Here is a 26,519-nt window from a genome sequence, read left to right on the forward strand (position 1 = left end):
ACAACAAAGTTTGTCGTTAAAATGCTACCATTTACACCATTTAAACAAATCCTGATGCATAAAATCAAGTCCCATGTTTTATTTCTAATGGATTGTTCTGTTTCACTCTAAAGTATGCCACATGGATAAAATTGTAATGTTTCATGGTGACTAAAAAGTTCTTTTGGCGGGGCTCCCTTTTTAATATGCCCTTTATTATATTTTATTTTATTATGTCCAAGTCATACCAATATTGTCACTCAATTTGTCTCAGAATGTCTTGTTCCTCACTCTAAATCCCCAGTAATTACCTGTTACTCTTGTCCAGTGGAAATAGGTAAAAGCCTAAAAAAGAATACATTTCATTGTGTAATATTGAAATCTTTATAATAATGATATTTCCTTTCTTTCTCCCAGGCTGAGACCGCTCCTGATGGTCCTGATGTGGGCTATGGCTCGTTCCATCAGCAGTACTGGTTAGATGGCAGAATAGTAGCAGTGGGCGTTCTGGACATCCTTCCCTCCTGTGTGTCGTCTGTGTACCTCTACTACCACCCCGACTTCTCCTCGCTCTCATTGGGCACTTACTCTGCTCTCAGGTTTGTCTATCTCTCTGTCTGACTGCCGCTCATAAATTCTCACTAATCTTTGAGCGTTTTAGGCCGATAATGTTCAGGCAGGTGTAAACATTTTCTTATTAATAATTGGTCATTTATCTGACTTGAGTTGAAGTGTGAATCTGCTCGGACATCTAGTTTGAGCCAACATCCTTTTTAGTTACCAGCTTAAACCTGTAACCACTAGGCTACACTACCTCCCTACAAAAGTTTATCAGCATTAATGTTGCAGATTTTTTCATAAAAATATTTATTCTTGAAGATGAATAGCACAGGAATGCATCCTGATCTGGCTGTCTTTTAGTGCAGAATCTTGTCTCTGAATGTTTCTGATGGTTTTGCTGGTGGAGTTTTAAATGCATCTTATTTTTAAAACAACCATACACACCTACGGTTACAGGTCTATATTTCTTTGTCACACACATGTGTTTAAATATTCACATAGGAGGCTCACCTGATTAGGTTACACTTAACAGGAGATGCCAGGTGTGTGTGTGTGTGTGTGTGTGTGTGTGTGTGTGTGTGTGTGTGTGTGTGTGTGTTGAGTTTTGAGTGTTTGGGGGCTTCTGGAGCCTCATTTCTCATAAAAAGAATGCTAAGGAAGAGAAAGCGTGAGGGAGAAGTGGAGATTGTCCCCAGAGCAGCTGGTGTCAAGCGTGGGGTCAGTGTCTCTGTGCTCTTGTGTGTCAGTGTGATTGAGTGAGACTGTCTGAGCGCAGGATGTGACACTGTTCAGTAATGTGTCTCCATTCTGCTCTGGACACTATAAATAATGATGGATGGCCGGCAAAGATAAACAAAATGTTGAAACGTGCTGAAAATTCATTTGCACTGTTAATTCTGTCGAAATCTTTGTGTGAATCTTAAGAAAATTTGTCCTTGGCATATTTTAACCCCTACATCATCTAAGTCATAATATGTAAGAATAAGAAATTATATTTGGCAAAAATAAGGTTAATTAGATTTTTTAATGAATCAATTGGATGTTTTATTTTTATTTTATTTCCCCCAAATTCTTATTACGGTTATATAGTCCTTATCATGGTTTATTTGTAATTAACATTAATATCAATGGGGGAAAAAAATACAGTTATAGGAATTTATTGTGAAAATATGCAAAGTTAATGGCCCTAAAAGTAGCCCCTTCATTTTAAGCTATATATATATATTTAAATATATGACATATATATCAATATGTATAATTTTTTCTTTATTTTTTTCTGGGCTGAAATATGTCCCAGACACCTTGACAAATTTAAATTCACCCTTCTAACTAGTATATATTTCTTGCTTTTTAGCTTAACATTAATACATTACATAATGATACTAAATAATTTTTCACTAAATTACATTACTAAATAATAGTTAGACATTGTGTTGTGTACATTCAGGAAAATATGTTCCACACATCTCCGTCTGAGTGTGTGTCTGAGTGTGTGTGTGTGTGTGTGTGCGTGTGTGTGTGTGCGTGTGTGTGTGTGCGTGTGTGTGTGTGTGTGTGTGTGTGTGTGTGTGTGTGTGTGTGTGTGTGTGTGTGTGTGTGTGTGTGTGTGTGTGTGTGTGTGTGTGTGTGTGTGTGTGTGTGTGTGTGTGTGTGTGACATTAATTTTAAGCAGACGTCTTGTCCGTGGTGAACGCTGCTGCATAATTGGCTTGTGTGGGGGTGTCAGTCCGCTGAAGAGGAGATAATGGAGGCTTCAAACTGCTGCCAGCGCGAGCGGGTGGGGCCTGGGGTTCAAATCGGGCGGGGGGGGAGACTGCCCTTTCTTTATGTCCCTCTTTCTTCTGTCCCTCTTTCTTTCTCCATCTTTTTTGTGAATGGGTTCCACAGCCTCTTCTTATCCGTCTCTCATTCATGGAGAGCCAGGCTTTGTCACCAGGGGATGGGAACCCGGGAACCTGGCAGCGACCGCATGACCTTCCAGCACCTCGCTGTTTGTCGTCGCTCCTTCTCCCTTCTCTGTTTTCCTATTTCATTTTCCACTACTTTTATTTTGCTTTGGCTTCTCACTCTTCCTCTCTTTTTCCTGCAAAAAAAAAAAAGATTTCTCCCCTAATTTTTGAAAAGACAGAGTATGAGGTGTACAAAATGCAGAAGCAGAGAGAAGAAAGAGCAGGATTTATTTAAGGAAAAGAGAAACATGTTTGTGCAGGGAATAAAGAGAGAACTAAAAAGAGAGAGAGAGAGAGAGCGAGAGCTCCTTGATTGCTCACAGGAGGAAGTATAAATCTCCTCCATTTTTTTCCTGTTTTTATTTTCTCAGCTCCCTTTTGTTTTTCTCCTCCGCTTCCTCTTTTTCAGCACTTCCAGATACACATTCAAATGGCTGTTTATAAGGGAAACAGTTGATCTGGTCCTTATGCAGGAAATCAGTTGATGTTTTATCTACTTTAAGGGATAGTTCACCCCAAAAATGTAAATTCTGTCATTAATTACTCACCCTCATGTTGTTCCAAACCCATAAGACCTTCGTTCATCTTCAGAACACAGACTGACACGGAAGAGAAGAAACTGTTGAATAAAGTTATTTCTGTTTTGTTTTTGCCAAAAAAAATTTTATTCTTGTTGCTTAATAACATTAAGGTTGAACTACTGTCATCACTTGGACTATTTTAACAATGTCTTTACTACCTTTCTGTGCCTTGAAAGTGGCAATAATGTTGCAGTCTATGGAGGGAGAGAAAGCTCTCGAATTTCATCAAAAATATCTTAATTTGTGTTCCGAAAATGAAAGAAGGTCTTACGGGTTTGGAACGACATTAGGGTGAGTAATTAATGACAGAATTTAAATTTTTGGGTGAACTATCCCTTTAAACATCATATCCTAATGCTACACATTGTATAGTATAATTAAGGACTGTTAACAGAGAGTTATTAATCTTGTTTAAAAATCATGAATAAAATAGTTTTATTGTCAGTTCATTTGTTAAAAAGATTTAAATTTGAAGTGTCATATCTCTAAATATCTCTAAAATCCCTAAAATTACATACTGTTACATAAATGGAAAGAAATCTGTTAAACTACATAGATACTGCAAGAGTGTCTTGTTTACCAGCCAATCTAAAAATAATTTTTATCAAGTAAACAATTGATAATTGAACAGTGGATATTTGTAGCATTAAAACAGCATTACTTTCTCTTTCTTTTGAGCACCATGTTGACTCATGACATGGACAACAGTGCTCCTTATATCAAACTAACCGGAAAACATTGTTGCCTGTTTTGTAGCATAAACCATATGCCTGTAAAATATGATTTGTGCTCTCGTTCTCTCTGCAGGGAGATTGGCTTCACCAGGCAGTTGCAGCAGCAGTCGCCCAAACTCGCCTACTACTATCTGGGTTTCTACGTACACTCGTGTCCCAAGATGCGCTACAAGGTACGTCTCAACCTCATCAATGTCATCAACCTTCATTTCTGTTCATCTTCTGTTTGCTCTGGTTAGTATCGTCTAACCTTGCTGGAATAAGCGCTGATGTACTGAGATGTCATACATTTTTGCAATGAAGAAAAACACCAGATGGGCGGGTGGCAGCATAATGCACCTCTAACATGTGCATCTACCTAAACTGGTTGCATAAATCCTCTGGTACAATTCTAATGCAGGATCAGTTTTAGATAAGTTTTCTACTTTAAACTTTTTCCCTTGATTGCACTTTGCTGAATCTTAAAACAAGATGCATCAAAAACAAGTAGTAACCGTACACTTTCTTAAATATTTTATATGCGTGTATATTCTCCATCACACTTTTAAGACGAGGCAGGCCACAGTGGTTGTATAATCGCCAGGGTGGCTTTCTGTTTTGGTGCTGAAGTAGACACCTGTTAAAAGTGTTAATCCTCTATCGTCCGCCAGCATCACACCTCTCCGCTCGGCCTGTTTCTCTCATTACTACTCCCCAAAGACTCGCCCTGGAGCGATCGCAATGCCTCCGCCACAGGAAATATCTCTTCCCCGCTTCCTGTCAGATGGTACAGTAGATATAGGAAGATCGATGTTATTTTAATTTGATGACTATTATAGTATTTTTTTAATATTTTGAATGAGCTTTTATTTTTGTATTTTCCGTTTTCATTTGAACAATTTTAGTACTTTTTCATCTAATATTAATATTTTATTTATGCTTTAATTAGTTTCCACTTTTTGGTTTTCATTTTATTTAACAATAACAACAATGGGGAGGAGTGAGGAAATGCCATCGAAAACGCCTTACCTTTCTTTCTCCTCTTTTTTTCTCATTTGGTGTGTATTTGAAGCCTCTCTGTATTTATATAGCCATGCATGTCTTAGAATGCCATTCAAAAGGTGTTACTCATCAGTTTATCTTGTTCACTTGGGTTTGAGACACCTGCAACTCAATTGGCATTGCCAATTGGCATATTTGAGGCATGCAATTAATTCATCTAGCATATTTGAAACACTGTAAATATGTTTTATCATTTGTTTTACAAAATGGGGTAAAGTGGAAATTATTATCTGTAGCAATTGGTGTTAATTATATTTTAAGTACCACTGGTGCTGCTAATATATCCATCCATCCATCCATCCATCCATCCATCCATTTCTTAAGGTCACCATGAAATCAAAATTCACAAATCGAATTTTTACAGAATTTTGCAGTGTTTGTTATAAATGATTTCTCCTTGTACATTATTATTTTATTTTTAAATTCATGTGCACTTGTAATCTCAAATCAAAAATGAGTGCAGTTACTGACTGCAAACTAGCATTCAGATCTGCCTCCATTTAGTTAGCAACGCCCAACTTCCTACGATCTAATTCATTTCGGAAAGGACGAAATCAAGCCCCACCCCTACATTTTTCTCATTCCAGAAGCTGTTTCACTTGGATATATGTCATAATAGGGAAGAAAAGCCTTTGTGACTTAAGTTTCATGACGACTTTTAAGTTCACTTACAATGGGATTTTTTTTTAAGCTTTTTATTTATTTATTATTACATAATTTTAACATTGCCAACCTCAAGTTGTATAACAACTGTTCTTAATGTTCTTAAATTCTGCTGGAACACTTGGATTATTTTAAAACTACTCTGAATTGTGGAAAGCTAATATATTTGACATGCAGTGAACCCAGTGTCAGACTGACCTGCAGAATTCTTCAGCACAATCTCAATATCAAAATCGCATGCCTGCTTTTCAGCCCTTAAGCCTCTTGGTGCGGACAGACCATGGAAAATGTTGAGGTTTGCTTCAGATTTGGCTCTTTTGTGTAGCTTATTGAGTTTCTGACACCGTTAGCTGTTCCTGCGACGTGTTCCACAGCCTCGCACTTGGCTTGTAGTTAGTTTTCAGCATCTTTTTGCGAACAAGGGACTTGGAGCTGTGTTCAAGCTAGGCCACAGGACTGTAAAGCGGTCCAGCGGGAACTCTGTGTAAGTGCTTGCACAGGTGTGGCTGAACGTAAAGCGCGTTGGCCGTCGTTCGACTGAGACGAGGGAGATGCTGGGCAACCGAACAGCTGATTCATATACGATAGGCGGAGATTGTGAGAGAGGAAAAGAATGTAAATAAAAGTGACAGACTGGCCCAGAGCTGAAGGCGAGGAAGAGGGAACATACAGTTTGCAGCTGTAGAAGCTATTAGCAGTTGAGGAAGAGGTCAGAGCTACTGTAGTTCACGGTGTCACCTGATAGTGTTATCGGAGAGGTAGACAGGAATTGGAAAAATTATTATTCTATCATCATTTACTCACCCGTTGCTTTGAAATCTCATTCTTGCTCGTGTTGAAGTCAAATATGGCTCCTCAAGAGACGCAGCACAAAGTTTGATGTCACTGTCAAACCTGGCATGACATTTTTTGATGTAGCATATTTGAATTCTATGTGTTCAGAATATAGTCATATGGATCTCTTTTGTGGTCCTTTTTTGGAGATCCACAGCCTCAATCCCCATTATGAAAAAGATAATGCATAACATGGAGGAAAAAGTGTTCAACTTGTCCATGAAGAGTTCATTTTTAGAAAGACTGATAATTTCATTGACTTTTTATATGTAATAGTTAATTTAAAATCAAATATTTATATGTATTTATAAAAGGCACCTATTTTGTAGAATGAGCCATTATTATTTATCACAGATCAGTACTCGTTATTTGAGATTTTTTGTTTTCCTACAAAACAAATCTATAAGCACTCTATTCTATTAGAAACCATGACATGATTTCCCTATTTCAAACTTTTGGGCATTTCTGCAATGCGGCAGTGAGTGTAAAGCCTCTGTGTGCCTTAATTCACTGTATTTCTCCGCACTGCAGTGTTAGTCTACTGCAACGCTCAACCTCAGGCTGTATCTGTAGTCCTGGAAGTTGTTTGTGCATCTGTCTTTCTCTCCGTTTCTGTCTTTGTTGGACTCTCTCAGTGGAGCCGGTTTCTGCAGAGCTGTGCGTGTGGAATAGTGAATAGATCTCGGTTGGAGCCCGGCTCTCGCTCTCTCCCAGCACAACTCTCACATCAGAGGATGAGTGCCACTCACCCCTCTCATTCACCTCCTGCCATTGTGCTCTGAGAGATTAGTCTGGGGTTAGAAGGTTGTCTGTTTCTCACCTACATCCAGAACACACTTTTCAAATCGCTTAATAAAGGAATAGTTCACATAAAAATGAAAACTCATGTAGTTCCAAATCCAAATGGCTTGCTTTCTTTCTGAAGGCGGAGCTTATTGCACTTTTCCATGCAATTTACAATAAAGGAGGACTGAAGCTTCTTCTGAAGGTTCAAAAAGGACACAAAAGCATCATAAAAGTATAATCTGAACTCGTACGTTAGCTTTGTGTAAAAACAAAGGTGACGACCAAAAATACACAGATAATCATCCTCAATAGATAAGTTTAAATTAGTGCTGTCAAATCGATTAATCATGATTAATCGCATCTAACATAAGTTTTTGTTTACATAATATGTGTGCTTATATATTATTTTATTTATATATGTATGTGTGCGTGTGTGTGTATATATGTATACACACACACACAGACATATATGTAATATGTATATATCATTTTTGTCAATAAGAATGAATCCAATCTGTTTAAATGAACTCTAAACGTTGCAATCAAATTCACATATTCGTTTGCGTGTGCATTACATGTATTCCTAACAAAACTTCAGGTATTTTTTAATCTGAACGAGAAAATAGTCTGATTCCATGTAAACACCTCAATGGATTTGAATGAAGTTTCGATCAGTCTTATTGAGCCATAAATCCGATTATAAGCAGATTATTTGGGTGCATATAAACGTAGCTAATGAGTTGTGACCGGATCATTGAATCGAGTTAAACTTGACTAACAAATCAATCCGATTCGAAAAATGATTAGTTGAATAAACAATGAAACGATTAATTTATAAGATTCAAAAGAGTGATTTGTTCACTCAAATCTTCTCTCAAAAACTCTAATGAATGTGTTTTCAGTGATGAGTTTTCAATGTCTTAAATGTTTGGTCTATTTCTCAATCATAGAGTGATTGTATGACTTCAGAAGAGTTGTATAAACTGCTTTCAAGATGCTTTTATGATGTTTTTGCATCCTTTTCAAAGCTAAAAAGTCCCAGCCACCATTAACTGTTGTTGCAAAAGAGCATGTTAAAATGTTCTCTTTTTTGTGTCTTGCGGAAAGATTTGGAAAGACATGAGGGTGAGTAAAAGATGCCAGAATGTTCCGTATTCCTTTAACACAAAGGCATATGGTATTATTGTGGCCGTCCTGGAATGTCGTCTTGAAATTCATCTCAGTGTGTTGATTCAGAATGACCCCCTGCACCTCTGCTAAGAGCACAGCACCCGCTGCGTTTCGTCAAAGCCTCTGAGCTCTCATGCTTTGCCATGCTTAGAGCTCAAATCCTTCCCATTAGAGCAGCTTCCTTCTTTTCAGGCGGGGAATACTGTGTACCCCTCGCTGTGTCTACTGGGAAAGCAAACCAACTGTGTGCTGATGCAGATCTCTCAATGCAGCGTTTACATATGTGCTGGAGTCGATGCTTTTGTTTTGAACGTTGATGTGTATAATTGTTGGTTAAGTGATACAGTGACAGGCAGATTTGTGAGCGTTAGGCATGAAACACTTCATGCACGTAGCATTTCTACATTGTCATCATTTACAATTGAAAAAGATTACATGTTTTTTGTTTGTTTTTTGGAAAGATTTTTTTTTTAGAATTACATGGTGAAATTTTTTTTTGCTGTCACTTTTCACTTGTTATTACACTGTTACTACTTGTGTAATAACAAGTGTATTACAAATAATACACTTACAAATAATACACAAGTGTTATTATTACAAATGTTATTACTTTGTAACTTGGCAACTCTAGCCATTTCTTCGCTGATTTTCACTTTTGTTGTCGCATATTGTCTCAACGATCTCCCCCTACAGCGGTGAGGCGTATATTTCACAACACTGTTGTAAAAAAACTCACTTGCGGCCCCTCCTCCCCCTTTCTACCGCTGCTCATGTGCATTTGTTATTATCGGAGCCAGACAACTTTATCGTGTGGAGCTGTGTCTGCCAAGGTGGGTAATACATCATACACAGTATCATATGGCGTGTGTGTTAATGTCGAATTGCCGTAAAGCAGTTCGCAAATCTCGGACAGGTTATTAAACCATCCAAATGATTTCTAAACGGTTTTATTAAGTTGAAATAGTTGTCTTTAATTTATTTAAAAACATCTTACTGACCTCAAACTTTCGAACAGGAATGTACTTTTCATGTTAGGTTATGGTATGAGTACTTTTATCATACAGAATATATTATTTAGTTGTTTTGGAAGAAGGAAATGCAAGACTGTAAACAAAAACAACCAGACACAATGCCAAGAACTTTAACTGGCCTCCGTTTAAACTTCACTGGCCACAAAGGCAGTGGTTGGAGTCCTTTCGGGAGGCGGTACCCAGTGCCAGCTCCATTTCTCTTCTGCAGTCAAGCCAGACCGCCGTCCAGTTCGAGACGTGACTTCCTGGCCCTGCCGGGTCCATTCTGTGTCTGATCCTCTGATGGCTGCTTGGCCCTCGACTGTGCCCGAGCTTTCAGGCTTCTGAATGTGTCTAATGGGGTGGAATGAGCAGGTCTGTGGGGTTCTGGCGAGAGAAGCTTCCCCTCTCCACCCTCCCTTCACCTGCCTCCCTCTCCATCCACCAGGTGTTTCTCAAAGCTTCCTGTGAATTCCACATCCAGGCCAAAGGAAACAAGCGTCTGAGAACTCTGTATTGGGGTCGTCTTTGTATGTTTGTGTGCGGGCTGGCGGTCATCTGGAGAGGCTTTTCATTCGTCTTAAGAGCCGCTTGCCGCAAAGTCAATGTAGGAAACCTGAGGATTTTTCAGTGGGTGAAATGGATAATGCTTGCACTGTGCTCAAGCCAACCTTGACGCAAATGTGCCACAATTAAGCATGCATACGAATTTCTGTTTATGTTTCAATAAATGTTTCATTTGATTAGATTTTGCATGATTGGAAGACACCAGGCCCTAAGAAAGGACCCATGTTTGGCAGGTATGTATGGACTTCAGTAAAAGTCCCTCTAGTGTAGTCAAGGGGGATTGCGCTGTAATCTTTCATCTGGGATAAATGTACCGAATCGGACTGGGCCAAGAGCTGACAACATTTAATGAGTTAATTATCATCCATTAACCTGATGAATGCATTATAAAGTCAACAAAAGTTTATTACAAAAGTCAATCAATTTAAAAAACAAAATGTTTCTAAGAATCAAAGCTAATTATAACACTGGAAAACATGAACAGATGTAGTCTATTCTGGTTTAGCATGCTACAAATAATGCGCTGTAGCTGTATTTGTAACATGCTAAACCAGAAAAGACAACATCTGTTCATGTTTTCCAGTGTTATATTTAGCCTTGATTCTTAGAAACACTTATTTTTTTTAAATTGATTGACTTTAGTCGGTGCCTCCCGTTCCCCTGCTTTGCGTGGGGTGATGTTTGTGATGTTGCACAACATTTTATTTATTGTTGTTTTCTTTGTATTTTAGGACCAAGAATGTTCCCAAGTATCTGTTCTAGTTTTCCTTTTGAGTTGAAGTGAGCACGTGACCATAAGAGAATTCAGAGGATAGTGTAGTTGTAGTGGTGTCAAGGTACAGTTTTGTACCTGCTTATGCAAAGTCGAGTGTTTTCAGCATGCTAAACCACATGACACACTTTTACAACTCTTTCCATTGAAAAGAGACACATTACTTTTGAGAATCAGGGTACCCACCGTCATAAAAAAGTTGTGATTTCCAGATCTTGAAAATTCTTGTAAATTCTAATATGAAGTTATGAACATTTCGGCACAGATTTTCTAGTTATTCTCAGCGCTAAAATATTTTATTGAGAATGGTCTAGTGAATACAACCATTCTTCTGTCCATCTTTATTTTAGTCTATCTAGAAGTCATGTAAACTGAGTGATCAAAAGGAGTGGGAACCCAGGAGATTGAGCATGTGGTGTTTGAGTCGTTGCCCTTCTCATCTCATCACTACATCTGTAATATAGAGTCCTCATCCTGTTTGCTGTACTAGAGTTCTCAACGGGCCTGAAAATTACAACCCGACCCGACCCGGCCCGTGGCTTTTAAAGCCCGGACCCGATGCAACCCGACACATCAACATGAATTATCTGCCCGAACCCGGCCCGCGGCCCGACGCCGATTTTCTTTTTTTCCCCTTTTTTTCTCATACACGTATTATCATGACCAGCAGACGGGAATTCAAATCAACCTTTAATGTTCAAATCTTTTAACAATAGCCTACAAACAACTGAAACAAACTTTAAATATATAAATAGGCTATATAGGCTACTAAATATGCCTCAAATAAAAATCTTCTGGACGACCGTTTTTTTGCTGTCATATTTCATCAGCACCTTGCATTTTGAGCATTGCACATAACCTGTAGAATTACCATCAGAATCCAGCACCACTCCAAACACTTTCCAGACCTCTGATTTTCCCACTCCTGTAGTAGCGATGGTGATCACCTGCGGCAAGTTTAGTTTGCACCAACTCTATCTTCTTCTCCAGGCTAAAGGCGTGCACGCAGCGGCGTCAGGTCTGCCCCCGCGATGCACGTTGCACGCAGCAGCCAGACTTTCTTTACGGTGAACAGCAGCGATGATTAATAAATGTTTTTTTTTTCACTGAGCAGAAAAGATTAAGCCCGAGGTCCGACCCGAGTCATTTGCTTATATTTTCGACCCGAACCCGCGGGTCCCGTCGGGTTTGTCAGGCCAACCCGGCCCGTTGAGAACTCTATGCTGTACGTGTATCTGTATCTCGCTCTCTCTGCTTTCGTATAAATCCCCAAGAATGCAGAGGCAGGTGAGAACAAGTGCTCTGTTTCTTGCTCTCGCTCTCGTCACCTCTAGTGGAGTGTGTTGTACGTGTTTGCTTTGCTTGTACACACATGGTCACATGTTTGTGTGTATTTTTGTCAAGCCATTGAATTAAATAAACTCAAAACCAAACTACAGTTCAGGGCATGTTGTCAGAGATATCTCAAAAGAAGCAAAAGACAAAAAACTTAGACTTGGTGAGCTGCTTACAGCATTTTTGTTTGAATGCTCTAGGAAAAATGCGGTCTAGGTTTCGAGAGACAGTCCTAGTATGATCCACTTTTTCTTCAGCTGAAGTGTTTTTTCTGTATGCTTGCAGAACCCAACCCATTTCAACTTTCATCATGCATGTAAACTCTCTTCAACTCTCTCCTTTCTTTACCGTCTCTGTGCCCGTCTCATAAACCACACCATCATGAAGCGCTAAATGAAACGATAGGAAATGAGGGCTTGAAATGAAAGAAAGTGGTCTGAGAGAAAGATAAACAATTACCACACATTTAGTTTGGCATGTTCTTTCCTTTCTCCTTTTTTCTCCTCTTCAAAGCGCCTTTGAAGCGTGCTCTGCTCTGCAGCGTAATCTCTTTCACTTGTTTTTCTTTCATTAATAAGCCACGGCGCTGTGGAACTGTCAGTTAGGCGTTTAAATGTGGTCAACGCTTTCGTTACGTGCTGTTGAGATTGGATTTGTGATTGTGGTGCATGTCAGGACAGGGAAAAGACAGAAAGATGCCCGCGTCAGGGTCTCACTGCCCATCCGAAATCATTTCTTCAGGCTTCTGCAAGTGTGATCTTGTTAGCGTAGGACTGAAATGTCAAAATACATGATCTATCGTAAACCGCCAATGTACTAGCTCCTTTTTTGTACATTTAGCTTGGACAGTTCACCCCAAAACCCATGGAGATTATTAAACAGCTCCAAAAGGTAGAAGCACTCAGTTTTCATTTTTGGGTGAAAAATTCCTCTAAGACTTGCTCAATATGTCTTTAAAATGGCTGTTCATGAACTCTATTCCCTTCTTCGCTCTATTACCGTTTAAAAAGCAAAGTCGTGCCCTGCAGCACTAAACCTCCTCAAGCTTCTTTTTTTACCTCTCACTTCTTCAGTAATGCTTATGAGTCCAGCGCCCTCCCTCTTCGCCTGATTTTCAGCCTTCTCCAAGTCCACTGTTGGCTGCCAACCTGACAGAAGTTGCTTTTTGATTTGGTTCAACTGAGACCACCAACAGTGAGGCGTATGAGGGGAAAAGTTTGTTTGAATTGGGGTTTGTTTCTTCTCTTTTCTCTCCCTTCTGTACGCTGTAAGTTTTGACATCAGTTGTAGCCAGCACGAGGGTCTTGTTCCAATTAGTACAAAAATACTCGCTCATCTAGCAAACTCTTTCTGTCTGTGTTGATCTTTGTGGCGTGCACTACTCTATTCTCTAGCTGATCTGTTTTTAAACGTTTCTAGTGATTGTGTTTAAAAATTTCAGCTTTGATCACAGGAATAAATTACATTTTTAAAATGTTAAAATAGAAAATAGTTATTTTAAATTGTAGTAATATTTCACAATATTACTGTTTTTACTGTATTTTTGATCAGATAAATGCAGTTTTGGTGACAACAAACATTTAAAGATCATTCCGACATCAATGGTAGTGTATAGCAATTTTTTAAAACTTTTCACTGCCACGATTGGCCTTATCAGACTGCGTATGAGTCTTGAAGGTCAACTAGTCTAGTCTTTTTTAGTCTTAGTTTTTTCAAACTCTTGTAAAAGTTTTGACAATTCATTGCCATACAGTAACTTGTTATTTAATGAGTCAATTTTTTTCTTCATGTCCATTACAGTGTAAAAAGACCTTAATAACTCTTAAGAAGTTCGCATCGGATGGATGTTTGATTTTCCCTTAAGGTTTTGTAAACAAATATTGCACAAGGGTAGAATGACATGATTCATGTTATTTTAGTTACTAAAATATTTACAAGTGCTTAATATATTCCTCTTTTTGGTCTTAGTCCACTTTGACTGTTTTTTTAAGACCCAAGCCAACCTGAATATTATTTTATAGTAATATAAAACAAGGGTGCGTTGGGTTTTTAGCGCACAATAAGCCTCGTTTATGCTTTGGCTGGAGTGTGGCATACATTTAGCAGTAGCTGCTCTTTGTGTGGTTTGTGGGTCTGTGATGTGGGTCGATGAGACATGTGAGGGTTCACATAATGCGCTTCTGCACCGGAAACGCATTAAAATGCACATTGCATTTGCTTAAATTAACTTATTTGAATGGCAATCTGAAATTTAAAGTGCACAATGATTGTGTTTTCTCAGATATCTGCGACGAGCTTAATCGAATGCATATTGTGCATCCCTAAATAATAAATAACCCACATTCATGATGTCCATTCGTTTAGCACGTTGACACAGTGTTGTAATAGAGGCGACGTGTTTTATGTGTTTACATTGAGGCCCTGCTTCAGCGCAACCCCCCCCCCCCCCCCCCCATCAGAAGCGTTGACATGACGACAGACCTCCGGGGTCAGAGTTGAGAGGTCGGGTCAGACGATTTAGTCTCGGCAGTGAAAGAGAGAAACGATAGATGGCGGGGGAAGAGGGTTCGGTGAGGGAGGTGTGAAGGTCACAGGGCTGGAAAATGAGAGTTTAGATCTGATGTCAGGGTGAAAATAGCCAGAGTGGCCCAGCTGCCAGCGCACTGTGTTTGCCTTGCCATTAACTCACCCGTGGTTTATTTTCAGAGCCTTGGATTCAGCCACTTTGTCTGAGGTGACAGGGCCTCCAGTCTTTATAACATATAGCACACTTTGATATATAGAGCGTGGAACAAAGAGCTAACAAAACGAATGGGCTATTTTTTCCTGTACGAGTATTGAAATGAAACATGGGATTCTTGTGTTTTGCACATGACATGTTTTTTATAAATCATATTACTGTTATCATCACATTGCCGTTCACAAGTTTGGTTTCAGTAAGATTTTTAACAAATTACTACTTTTATTCGGCAAGGATGCATTAAATGGACCGAAAGTGACAGTAAAGACATTTATAACATTGCAAAATATATGTATTTCAAATAAATGCTTTGCTTCTGAACTTTCTTTTCATCAAAGAATCCTGAAAAAACAGCATATTACAGCATATTACAATGAAGTGTTACAATAGTGACACTGAAGACTGAAGTGTAACTTATACTCTAACTTATTTTTGATCAAATAAAAGTAGCCTTTCGTTTGCCTCAATTAACCCATAATTACTGCTTATTAATAGTAAGATAGTTGTTAAGTTTAGGTATTGGGTCGGATCAAGAGATGTAGAATATGGCCATGCATAATAAAGCATTAATATGTGATTTATAAGTCATAATAAACAGCCAATTCCCTAGTAATATTATGCTAATAAGCAACAAGTTAATAGTGAGATTTGGGCCCTAAACTAAAGTGTTACCGAAACTTATTTAAAAAAACTTAACGGCCCCAAACTTTTTGAGTTTTGCGCAAACACATTTTCTTCTGAAAATATTAAAATCTGTTATTTATTCTGTTGGAGAATTTTTGTATTATAATAGCTTGTTTGTACAATATGCAACATTTGCTATGTTTTTACTATCAAATTCCTGTCAGATCGTAAACTGTATTGCAGTTGTTGTTGTAGGTAAAAACGTGGCTCAAATGTAGGCTAATTTCCATACCAGCTTTATTTTGGGGCGTGCGTCTAGTAAGCCGGATCAAAGATGTCTGGAGTGAAAGGCACTTAAGGAAGGTGAGTGTTAAGGCTGTGAGACCACAGCGCTTAAGCCAACCCCACCAATAAACGCCAGGAGAGATAGAGAGATAAAATGAGGCCCGGGAGACTGCGCCTGTAAAACACTGCCCTCCGAAACGTGATCCTGTAAAAACATTTTCCCATCATTAAGCTGTCATCCACGAATCCCTCATACACAGCTTGGCCAGGCACTACGAGTGAGCGTGTATTTGTGTGTGTGTATGTCTGTGGAGGCATTAGTCAGCAGTCGGGACGATGTATTTATTTGAATTCTGTCCCTTGGTAATGTGTCGAGTGAGGCGAAACGACTCGCCCAACTTTGTGTGTTTAAACTGCAGGATTGTGTAAATATCTGAATTTTGAATGTGGTTCGATGCTCTCCTGAGGACTGTCGACCCGTGTGTATGGTACTCTCTGTATGCATGCCATAGTTTAGTATGCAAAGAGAGGAGGGATTCTTTATTTACACATGTCTGTCAGAGAGCACCTCTCCTCTGCCCATTTACAAAAGCCTTGTCGACCGCTGTTTGTGTGAGTGCATGTTTACACGTGTCATTCAGCGGCGTCTGCCCTGATGTCAGCTCTTACAGGGCGGTCTTGCCATCTGTGCAGCGTTAGTGAATGCCAGAGAAAGTTGAGATGAGGCAGAGATTAACACAGAGTTAATAGAGGGTCAGTTTGTGGAAAAAATAAAAGGGTTTTCTTTATATATATATATATATATATATAAAGAAAGAACTCTATAATAACTCTGTAGTAACTATGTGTTACTATGTTATAATAAATACATGCTGACATCACAGAACCCTGAGTGAGGCGTCAAATCGTGCGGCCTATTGAGGAGAGGTGTGCTATATATATATATATATATATCGCTATATATATATATATATATATATATACAGGATATGCACTAGCTGACTAACTGACCTTCATCTTAGTCCAGTACTAGGGTTGGGAATCATAAGAAATTTTCCGGTTCCGCATAACGATTCCAGTTCTGATTACGGTTCCATTAAACTTATAAAAAAATAGTGGTAAGTATCGTTTGAATTTTAACCGTTCCAATTCTGCTTATCGATTCCGATTCTTATCGATTACTAATTCCGATTCCAATAAGGTAAAAAAAATAACAACCTTAGATATAATTCACAAGTCTTATTTGAAAACATTTAATTGTAGCTGAATGTCATGAACTAAATTCAATAGGCTAAAAACACTATGGTTTGAAAATACCATAGCAAAAACAACTAGCCTAACTAAAATAAATTTCAAGACATTAAAGACAAGTAAACGCTCAGTAATTAAAAAAGAACAAATAAAAAATTAGCAATCGCAACAAATAAATACACCTGAATAAAGATAAGATTTAAATAAGTGTTTTAAGGTTTTCAGTTATTCAGGTTGAGAAACTAATCAAATTTAAAATAACACTGCACTTTGTAAATAAAATTTACATTACAAATACAGTTACAAAAGTTATTCAGTCAAGAATGAGGGTATTTAGTTTTTTGTTGTTTGATAACTTTTATTATAGAGACGGCAGCAGGAATATTAGGCTGCTGTGACTTTAAGAGCTGCACGGATCCATTCAAGCGCAAGACGACTGCACACACATCCGAAGTGCGCTCACAAAAAAGAGATTTAAAACCATTCGATACCCATCCCTATCCAGGGCAGCCCCTTTTTTAGTGCTAGCTAGATTTTAAAAACCTTTTGCGTTGATGGCTTATTTTTGTAGGCCAACCCAGAAGTTACTGTAGCATCACCCTGGTTCCCTCCACAAAAAAACAATAGGTTTTTCCACTTGCTGTTAAATTATTGCGTAAAATAAAATTATTTTTCGAATGAACAACTTTTATGAATTTTTAAGCTTAAATGTGTTTTCTGGAGGTGAACTTTTAAATCTGTTTAATGGAATTTTTGTCTACTGACAGTTTTTTTGGAAAGATGTTTCGTCAGCTGAACAATCTGTTTGTTGCTAAACAATCAATTGAACGCACAGCCTCGTTTTCATTCCTGTCAAAAAATGTAATATGCGCTAGCCTGACCAAAGTCTATTCCCTGCGCAAACATTTCTAGCTAGCTAAATTTCATGCATGCAGTTCAAAAATGTCTGAAACAGTCAAGTGTGTATAGCTTTCTAAATGTTACTGCAAGAGGCACTGTAGTGGGCATTAGCGCAAACTTCTGACATGTTTATGGAAGCTGCCTGAATAGTAAGATATGGGTTAATTGCACAGTCATTTGAAAGGTACTCTATCGACCCCTTGGCAGTAATGCAAAACAACAAGCTTGCTTTCTCGTAGGGTTTAACACCTGATTTCATTTCCGCCACCTTAGCAATTTCTGACTCTATTTCAGATGTACTTATCAACTGTGTGTAACCTCCAATTTAAACAATAGGCACAACATGGCAACTGTGTTTGCTCTTTGCGTGTATCTAAAAGCCAAGATAAGACACCAGAGGGTGAAAGCAAGTGTGCACTTGTGTCTGTCAATGCACAGACCTGTCCTTGTTCCTGTGTGTGTTTGCCATTATGTCAGAAGGGATAGGCCAGGCATTGTTCGGGACTATAGAGCAGGAGGGACTGTGACCAGCATGGTAAATGTTTAGACAGGTTGCAGTTGGAATTCATGACTGCAGTGCATACACTTATTATTATTTATTTTTTTACTGTGTGTACTACTGTTACAATTGCACATTCTGTGGGTTAGGGGTTTGTTCAGACACCCTAACATTGTGCCTGTGACTCTTGCATGGTCTAACGCCACTCAGATTTTCTTCAGAAAAATACTGTATCTAGTTTCTCTCATTGTGTCTTTTCAGCCTGTAGGTGCCTATGAATACTTCTGGAGAAAAAAAATGAAATGGACCTCAACAGAGGAAATAGACCCCAGATGTGCATGAAATCCTAGTGAATGGCGAAAGCCGACATCCCGCCTCTATTTAGACCCCCTCGATTCGCAGTGGGAGGGTTTGGTTCCCTCCGTGGCCCACAATGGCCTTAAGGACCCAGTTTGTGATTGGATCTGGATTTGACTTGTGGGTTTAACTACGTCTTTTGACAGATTTACACTACTGGACAAAAGTTTAAATTAATTAATTAAGATTCGTTAAATGTTTTTTATGTCTTTTTTGAATACATTTTAAAATGCAACTTATTCCTGTGACGGCAAACACCAATTTATATAAAGAACAGCAGCAAATCAGCATATCCGATTGATTTCAGGAGGATCATGTGACACTGAAGACTGGAGTAATGATGCTGAAAATTCACAGGAATAAATTAGACTTTAAAATATATTACTGTTTCAACTGTACTTTTTATAAAGTGAACACAGCCTTAGTGAGCACAAGAGACTTTTTCCAAAAAGGTTTAAACATTCCAAACTTTTGAGCGGTGGTGTACAAAAGAACGGCTATTTGGCAGGGCTGCTTTGTCTGTTCTTCAATTTAAACTTTGAGATCTTCAAGCATAACATTTATTTTGCTACAAGAAGTTCTTAGAATCTAGATTCATAAAAAAAGCAGTAAAAGTGGATTACATTAAAGTATTTGTAATGACTTTTAAGATCTGTAAACATATTTGTTTTCTGAAGGTCATGGCAGACTTTAAGGTAAAGAGTGCTCTCCCCAGATCAGCTTGTGTAGACGTCTTCACTCCCCACAGCGAGAGTTGAGGTGTTGTCTTTCACAGAGATTCCTAGCCAGCAGTGTTGAGGATTTATGCCCCTGATTAATTGCTTTTCTAATAAATCTCAGGTATGGACCCTGCGGCGTGCCCCAGTCGGTGGGGTGGAGTTTTTAGAGTTAGTAGAAATTAGTTTTTCCGCCTCGAGACCCTCTCATAGAAGACGCAAAACGGACATTATATTACAGTTAGTGTTTTCACTTTATATAATATATTTTGAGCATTCATCCTTTTATGGTAGATTAACCTCAGAATGCACAGATATGGACTACATCAGTAGTCGATTAACTATTATAATGTTTGGTGGCCATATTTTAAATCCATACTTTTTACTTTTGGGTTGGTTTAAGGGATTTTTCAATACTTTCAAGCTATGCTTTATCAAGCCAGCATTCAAAATTTGTCTTGACAGATGTTCATTTACAAGTTAAACACTTTATTGCAGTATAATTAAATTGATTTTATGTTATTTTAATTCTAATTGCAATTCTGCATCTGGTTTTCTTTCTCAATTCATATTCAATTCAGGAATTAAATTCAAATTTATAGTAGTATCTCTTGAGTAACTAGAACTTCACAGTAGAATACAATACAGTGATAATTATATATGATCGATTAGAGAAACATTATACAATCATGATCAAAACATTATAATTTACAATTAAAAAAAGTATATTTGTTGTGGGAAAACGCAAGCCCCAGTCACAAATATACATTGTGCATCCTTAAATTAAACCAAAACATACCTGCATGTCCATGTTTCTTCTCCATGTTGGATTGTTTTTATCTAATCCAGTCTTCCATGACGTTGCATTTGTCATTGCCACATGTTGTTGGAACTTTCTGATTTCATCTCTGATTTATTATTGTGTATTTTTTTTAAACGGCTATTCATACAACATGACGAAAGGTGCTTCTCAAACAGTTCTTGTTTTCTTTTCTTTATCCTCTGTATTCCTCACTATGGTGATGTCAATGAGCCTTAGCGAGTGTGGGCCGTCTGTCAACATTACCTTCATTGTCGTGTGAAAGCAGGTTGGCAGGAGGACTTGAAGACGGATGGCGCTGTGTTCATCATGCTATTCTTTTAAACAAACACAGGAGTGAGAAATGCAGACAAAAACACACGGATTAAATTGGTTTCAATTTGTCCTTTTAGCAGTCACCGTTCACTTCACTGTGCTTATGAACTGATGTTGGATCAGAGCTCGTACCCTCAGACTCTTAAGCACATCCTGCCTCAGCAGAAGACAAAAGTGGCTTTGGATCAGCTGGAAAGATTGGGACAGAGAGCATGTTGTTTCTTGCCATTTTTTTTTCTTACCTGGCCTTCAGCCTGTGCTATCACATCCTCTGATAGCACTTTGCTGAGCTAGCGGAACTGACAGATTTATGGATGCAATAGGGAAAAAAATATGTTCCACGTGGTTAATTTTTGCTCGTTTGGCTTTTTTAGTTGTTTTTTAGTCTTCAGCATCCCATGATACCCTCTGCTATCATTTTAGATACAGGCGTCAGCTAGATCAGTTTACCAGGAGATAACAAGAATTGATTTACAATAGATTTGGAAACCAAATCTTGATTTTCTAGACGTTTAGTGGTTTATGGAACATCTGCATTGTTCCGCAGATGTGGACAGAATATCTTAATTAAAAAAAATGCAATTAAAGCATTAGTGGTGTTGTCATGATAATGAGCAAATGATTTATTTTCTGTCATCTGTGTACAGTAAATGCACTTTTATATAATAACTTTTTACATAAATATATTAAAATAAGAAAGTTATTTTGAATAATAATATTTCACAATTTAGCTGTTTCTGCTTTATTTTTGCTCCAATAAATGCAATCTTGGTGAGCATAAGAGACTAAAAAAGAGACCAAACCTTAGAGTGGTAGATTATATTCTGCAGAATTAATGGGGACTGTAGTTTACAAGCCTCAAACAGAATGCAAAAACATCATAAAAGTAGTCCGCATGACTACATCCGCCCTAGTTCTCCGTGAGTCATTTGAACTATTTATGCATTACTTCTTTTATGTCCTTTTTGAAGTTTGAATGCTCCAGTTCTCATTCATTGTAATTGCATCGAAATGTGCAATCTCGTGACAAAATTGTTTGCCTTTGTGAACTATTAGTTTAAGAGATATATCTAACTAGATGCATTAAATGCAAAAATGCACAAAGAATTTTACAAACATTGTCCATTTATTCTTCCTCAAAATTACTTTACCATCAAGGAACTGGAACTTGAGACATGTTAATGTTTGAAATATCCCTTTGTTGATTTGAAAAGCAAAGTAATGCTTACATTTTGGTGTGTCTTTTAAACTGGCCATCTTTGGAGGCAGCACTTGCGTGCAAACACTGAATCTTTGAGAGTGATTTGGGGACAGGCTATGAGGAGAGAAGGCCTTTGGTGCAGCGGTGAGCTCAGCCTCGAGACTCATGGCCAACAGAGCCGTCAGGGAAGTGAAACAGACTCAGAGATAATGACCAGCCAGACTCCATCTCTCAGTCTCTCTCTCGTCTTAACTCTTTGACAACCTTTATCCAAGTGTCTTCTGCATGAACCGTTCTGACTCCCCCGAGATCACAGGCTTCTGTAAGTATGTGCTAACTACAGTGTTTCCTTACCGCGCCATGGTAAAAGAAACATTTTTCCAGAGATGTAAGCTTGCAGTCTGAATTATGATGAGGTATCGCATGTATCATTACGTATTTCCATTGTCTTCACTGGCTGCACTCAAACAGTGTAGCCTGATTAATGAACAACATGACTCTTATGAGGTGATTCATTTAATGAAGTTGTCAAATATACTGTAAATGTATACAAGATGCATTAAAAACACACATTTGGAACAGTTTAAATGTTTTTTAAGAAGAATTTTACTACCATCCATAGTGCTAACCAACTTTAGTCATCTAGCAGAAAATAAGCATGCAGTGCCATTCTGAACTGCTACTGTGAAGTTGCTCCTACTATTCTGTTGTACGGTTTTGCAGATTTTATTACAGGTAAAATAGATTAATAATTCCTAGATCTGAATTCATTATGTTTTAGATCTTAGAACAATTCACCAGGGAAGACTAATAGCCTTAAATACACTCTGACATCGAGTGCATTTATTGTGCATTTATTATTATCGGAGCCGGCCATCAAACACATTGAGGGCGGCGTGTGTGTTTATGTCGAATTGCCGTAAAGCAGTTCGTGTTTCTCGCTTGTTCTCGCTTCTCACGAGACTTCAGATTTCCAATTGACCGGCACGTTAGTCCCCATGTTGCAAGGTTGGTTTTCCGCCTGGGAACGCTCGGGGGAGCGGGGAAAGTCACCATTCTCACCAGAATAGGTTATTAAACCATACAAATGATTTCTAAACAGTTTTATTAAGCTGAAATAGTTGCCGAATGCCCCTTTATCTGGCTTCATGTAAGGAATAATGTACATCCAGCTGGTTGTTATTGCAGAATAAACCGGAATAACATACCACTGGATGACCAGATTGACCGATCAGAATCAAGTGTAAGACAGACCCGTGTAATAAAAAAAGTTAAGACACTTTTTGAACGTTTTTTCTTGATTTTAGCTTGACTTGTTGAATTTATCATCTGTTTGTTCTGGTTACTTCCTGGTTTCCCCTAAAAATGGACGTTGCATCTTTGCAAAATCTCTTTACAGGCTCTTGCATGTACCAGCAGCCAAGATTCCCTGTCAGAGCATGATCACAAGCTGCACATTTAATGGCTGTGGATTTGACATTTCACTTAAGCATATCCAAAGATCTGTAGCACATCTTTCACATTAAAGTGGTCATCTTATTCTACACTTTTGTTGCATTTTATACCTTTCCCTCTGAAGTCTATTGTAATGTTATTCAAGGTTTCTTGCACAAGAACAGTTGTGATTTAGCTTTGCATGACCATTATCCACCTGCTCTTTGACCCTTTTTGCTACTGTACCTTAAAGAATTTTCTATGCTTAAGACCGATTAATTGCGATTGACAAACCCCCGCATACCTGCACAGCCCTTTCGGTTTTTCATTTATTTCAAAAGAGAAAGAAAAATCCTGTTTTTCATTATGTTTCCATCTAGAATGTTCCTATGTATTGTACACGTGTACACGTCTGTCTGCAGGCTCGAAAGCAAACAAATACTCCTTCATTGGTCAGTGACCCATGCTTGCTTGTCATCGGACTGCTCTGAATAAGTCACCTCAGTCTTTAGGGCTCTCCGTATAGTCTGTTGATGACAGAGTGATGAACACGAGTGTGAAAACCTTTCCCTCACTACCCATCGAACATATCGCCACCCCTCCTTGCATTGCCCCACAGAATGCCTTTTATTTTCACGTTCCACCGGATCCCTCGTTCCCATGCTGTCCGTCTCGTGAAAACAGGACACATAGTTTCCACTGCGGGTTAATGAAAGACGAATCCTGTCGGTAATGGTGGGACTTTCACAAGGCTGCTTCTAGTTTGACCAAATACTGAACTAAACCCAAATAATCTGCGCGGGCTTTAGAGTGCGTGTACGCAAGTTCGTGCAGCGTGTCAGTGCACTTTTGCCTTTGCCAGAAATAGCTTAGCTATCTTAGCTTGCCAGAGATCTGCCCCGAGGCGTTTGCTTTTTTACACTGCGGTCACAATGGTGTGTGTATATTTGTTTGGCTCTGTGTGACTATGCGCAGTCCCCTAAAAGGCACGCAACTCAAGGCCTGAGAAGACCATCTGCTTTCCCCCTCTTTCTGTCTCCTGGTTTCCCGCTAATCTACAGCATTCGACATACCGATGCACTGACCAAGCTCTTCCTCTTCTTGTTTTTGCATTCATAGGGTCAGTACCGGCCTTCAGACCTCCTGTGCCCTGAAACATACGCTTGGGTGTCCATCGAGAGATGCATTTCCCGCCTTGAGATCTCCGTCTACTCTCGTCTCAACGAGAACGCCCAAGCAGGTTATAAAACACAGCAAATCCATCTCACAAGAAAATGTCAGGTTGTTTTTAAAGTTTTGGTGTTTTAATGGCACATTTTCTCACCTAATTGTCATTACTGCATCTGGACGCTTTACTTTTCATCTTTAACTCATTTGTTTTAACATCATTGAATTATATTATTTTATATTAAATACAGCATACAGGAAATTCAACAAATGCCTAAATATATGGTTTATTTATATTTATTTACGTATGTTTATGTATTTGTTTTAATTACAATAATAAGAACTGCGCTTAATTTTTAAAAATTAGTTTAACAAAAAAAGAATACTACTATTATTATGCCCTGTTTTAAAATAAGCATAATATAATTTCATATTTTCTTTTGATTTTGGAATGAAATTTCACCCTAAGTTTTAAAATTTATATATAAATAACAATACATTAAAATCATATAGAAAAATTATGTTGTAAAAAAACCCAATAAAAATTATATATTATAATATATTAAAATGTTAATTTAATATATTGTTGGATATTTTATTATGTTTTTGCAATATAATTTTAATATACATTCTTATATATATATATATATACCTATATATAACATTTATAATACTATTTTAGTAATATATCATTAATTTCTATATATAATTTTAATGATATGTATATCCTATTTTAAGTCTAAAATAGGCTTTATTTCTGTAAGCAAAATACAATTCCTATTTTTTTCACTGACAGGTTTTTGACATATTGTGAGGTTCACCCAGTGTCACCAGTTCTGTTGCACATGTTCAAAAAGATCATGTAGTTGAACCTTGTTGAAGACATTGGCAGTTCTTCCCTTTTCCATAGCCAATCTGACAAGACCTGACAAAGTTTTAGGTCCAGCCAACCTTTCCCTAACACAGCTGACTGCGCTTATCAAATGCTGTCTGTTTAGTGTCAAAATTGCATCAGGTTATTGGACTCTGAGTCAGATCGAGCGAGCTCTGATGGAGATCCATCACCACAAGTGGGTTCGGGAACCAGTCCATTTGACCACGTCATGACACTTTACTATCAGGCTTGCTAATCAGCTTGACAGATCGGTGGAGTCTGTAGGGGCCAACTGTAAAATCAATATGTAACAGCAGTTCCCATGTCTGTAATTGCACAATATACGTCATTTGTGTCAGCTTAATTACGGTAGCCATTCGGTCCTTGGATGCCATTGCTTTGGAGCTCAATTTGTAAACCGTCAAGTGTGTTTATAGATTTCAGTTCTGTGAACAATAGGAGGGGTGCATTGGTCCTGCGTTTTGTGTGTTGAAATAACAGGACTGGATCCAGGCATGGAGAGCATCCAGGATTCTGTTGCGGCAGTCAAGCGGGTCAGTGCTGTGGTCTCGGCCCAGAACTCTGGGGTTGATGACGATGATAATAATAATAATGTCAGTACCGACAAGTAGACGCCATGCGTGGGCCTAAAAAGGGAGGGTGAGACGCTGATGTATAAAATAACTCTTCTTATTTTTCTCTGCTTTTTCGTTTTTGTTTCTCTTTGCCCAGCTTTCATGTACACTAGCAGTAAAATGTTTAGAAACACCTTTTCAGTGTTTATTAGCACTGTTTTTCTCATTTTAGAATAATAGTGAAGTCTTGAACACTATGAAATAACACCAATGGAAGTATGTAGTGACCAAAATAATGCAATCTGTTTCATATTTGAACTGCACATTTATTGGCATTCATCCACCAACTTCATGAAGTGCATCCTGGGATGCTTTTTAGACTATATTGAAAGAGGAACATACTGGACATTTTTGTATGGTGTTTTCCATCCATTTAAAATATCGTTTAATACAGAAATTCGAACAAAGGAATGATTTGTATTTGTTTACAAAACTATCAAAAGGTTTTTAAAATCAGTTATCAGTTAAAATCAGTAGTATCACTTGTAGATCATTCAGTTTTTACCGTTTCTTGGGCTTAATTAAATAGTTTTGATTGTGAAAAGTGGGCGTTACAGTACAGAATGGAGTCAAGTGGTTGGAGAAATTGAGAAGTAAGAGGGAATCGTCACGTCATACTAAAACAAGATATGTTTTTTTACTTTGAACAAACTGCACAGGTGAATCGTCTACATAAGACCAGAAATTTAATTTAAGGCAGTAAATAGGTTAAGAAAGAA

The 26,519-nt window shown here is 38.2% G+C and overlaps 1 protein-coding gene across 6 annotated transcripts in view; it reads left to right on the plus strand.

The window, feature by feature from the left end:
- ate1 (arginyltransferase 1) overlaps positions 1 to 26,519 on the plus strand; it is an 87,781-nt gene that overhangs the window by 49,367 nt on the left and 11,895 nt on the right. For 4 of the 6 annotated variants that reach the window (XM_077217467.1, XM_077217469.1, XM_077217466.1 and 1 more), the window contains exons 9-11: positions 397 to 578; positions 3,878 to 3,977; positions 24,244 to 24,364. In XM_077217467.1, the coding sequence (XP_077073582.1) occupies positions 397 to 578; positions 3,878 to 3,977; positions 24,244 to 24,364 (403 nt within the window). The remainder of the gene's footprint in view (positions 1 to 396; positions 579 to 3,877; positions 3,978 to 24,243; positions 24,365 to 26,519) is intronic. The other 2 variants (XM_077217470.1, XM_077217471.1) reach the window with 1 other exon arrangement.

This window comes from Siphateles boraxobius, unplaced genomic scaffold (assembly GCF_051911475.1).
Source record: "Siphateles boraxobius isolate OS27281-9 unplaced genomic scaffold, OSU_SipBor_1 73, whole genome shotgun sequence".
Taxonomy (NCBI): Eukaryota; Metazoa; Chordata; class Actinopteri; order Cypriniformes; family Leuciscidae; genus Siphateles; species Siphateles boraxobius.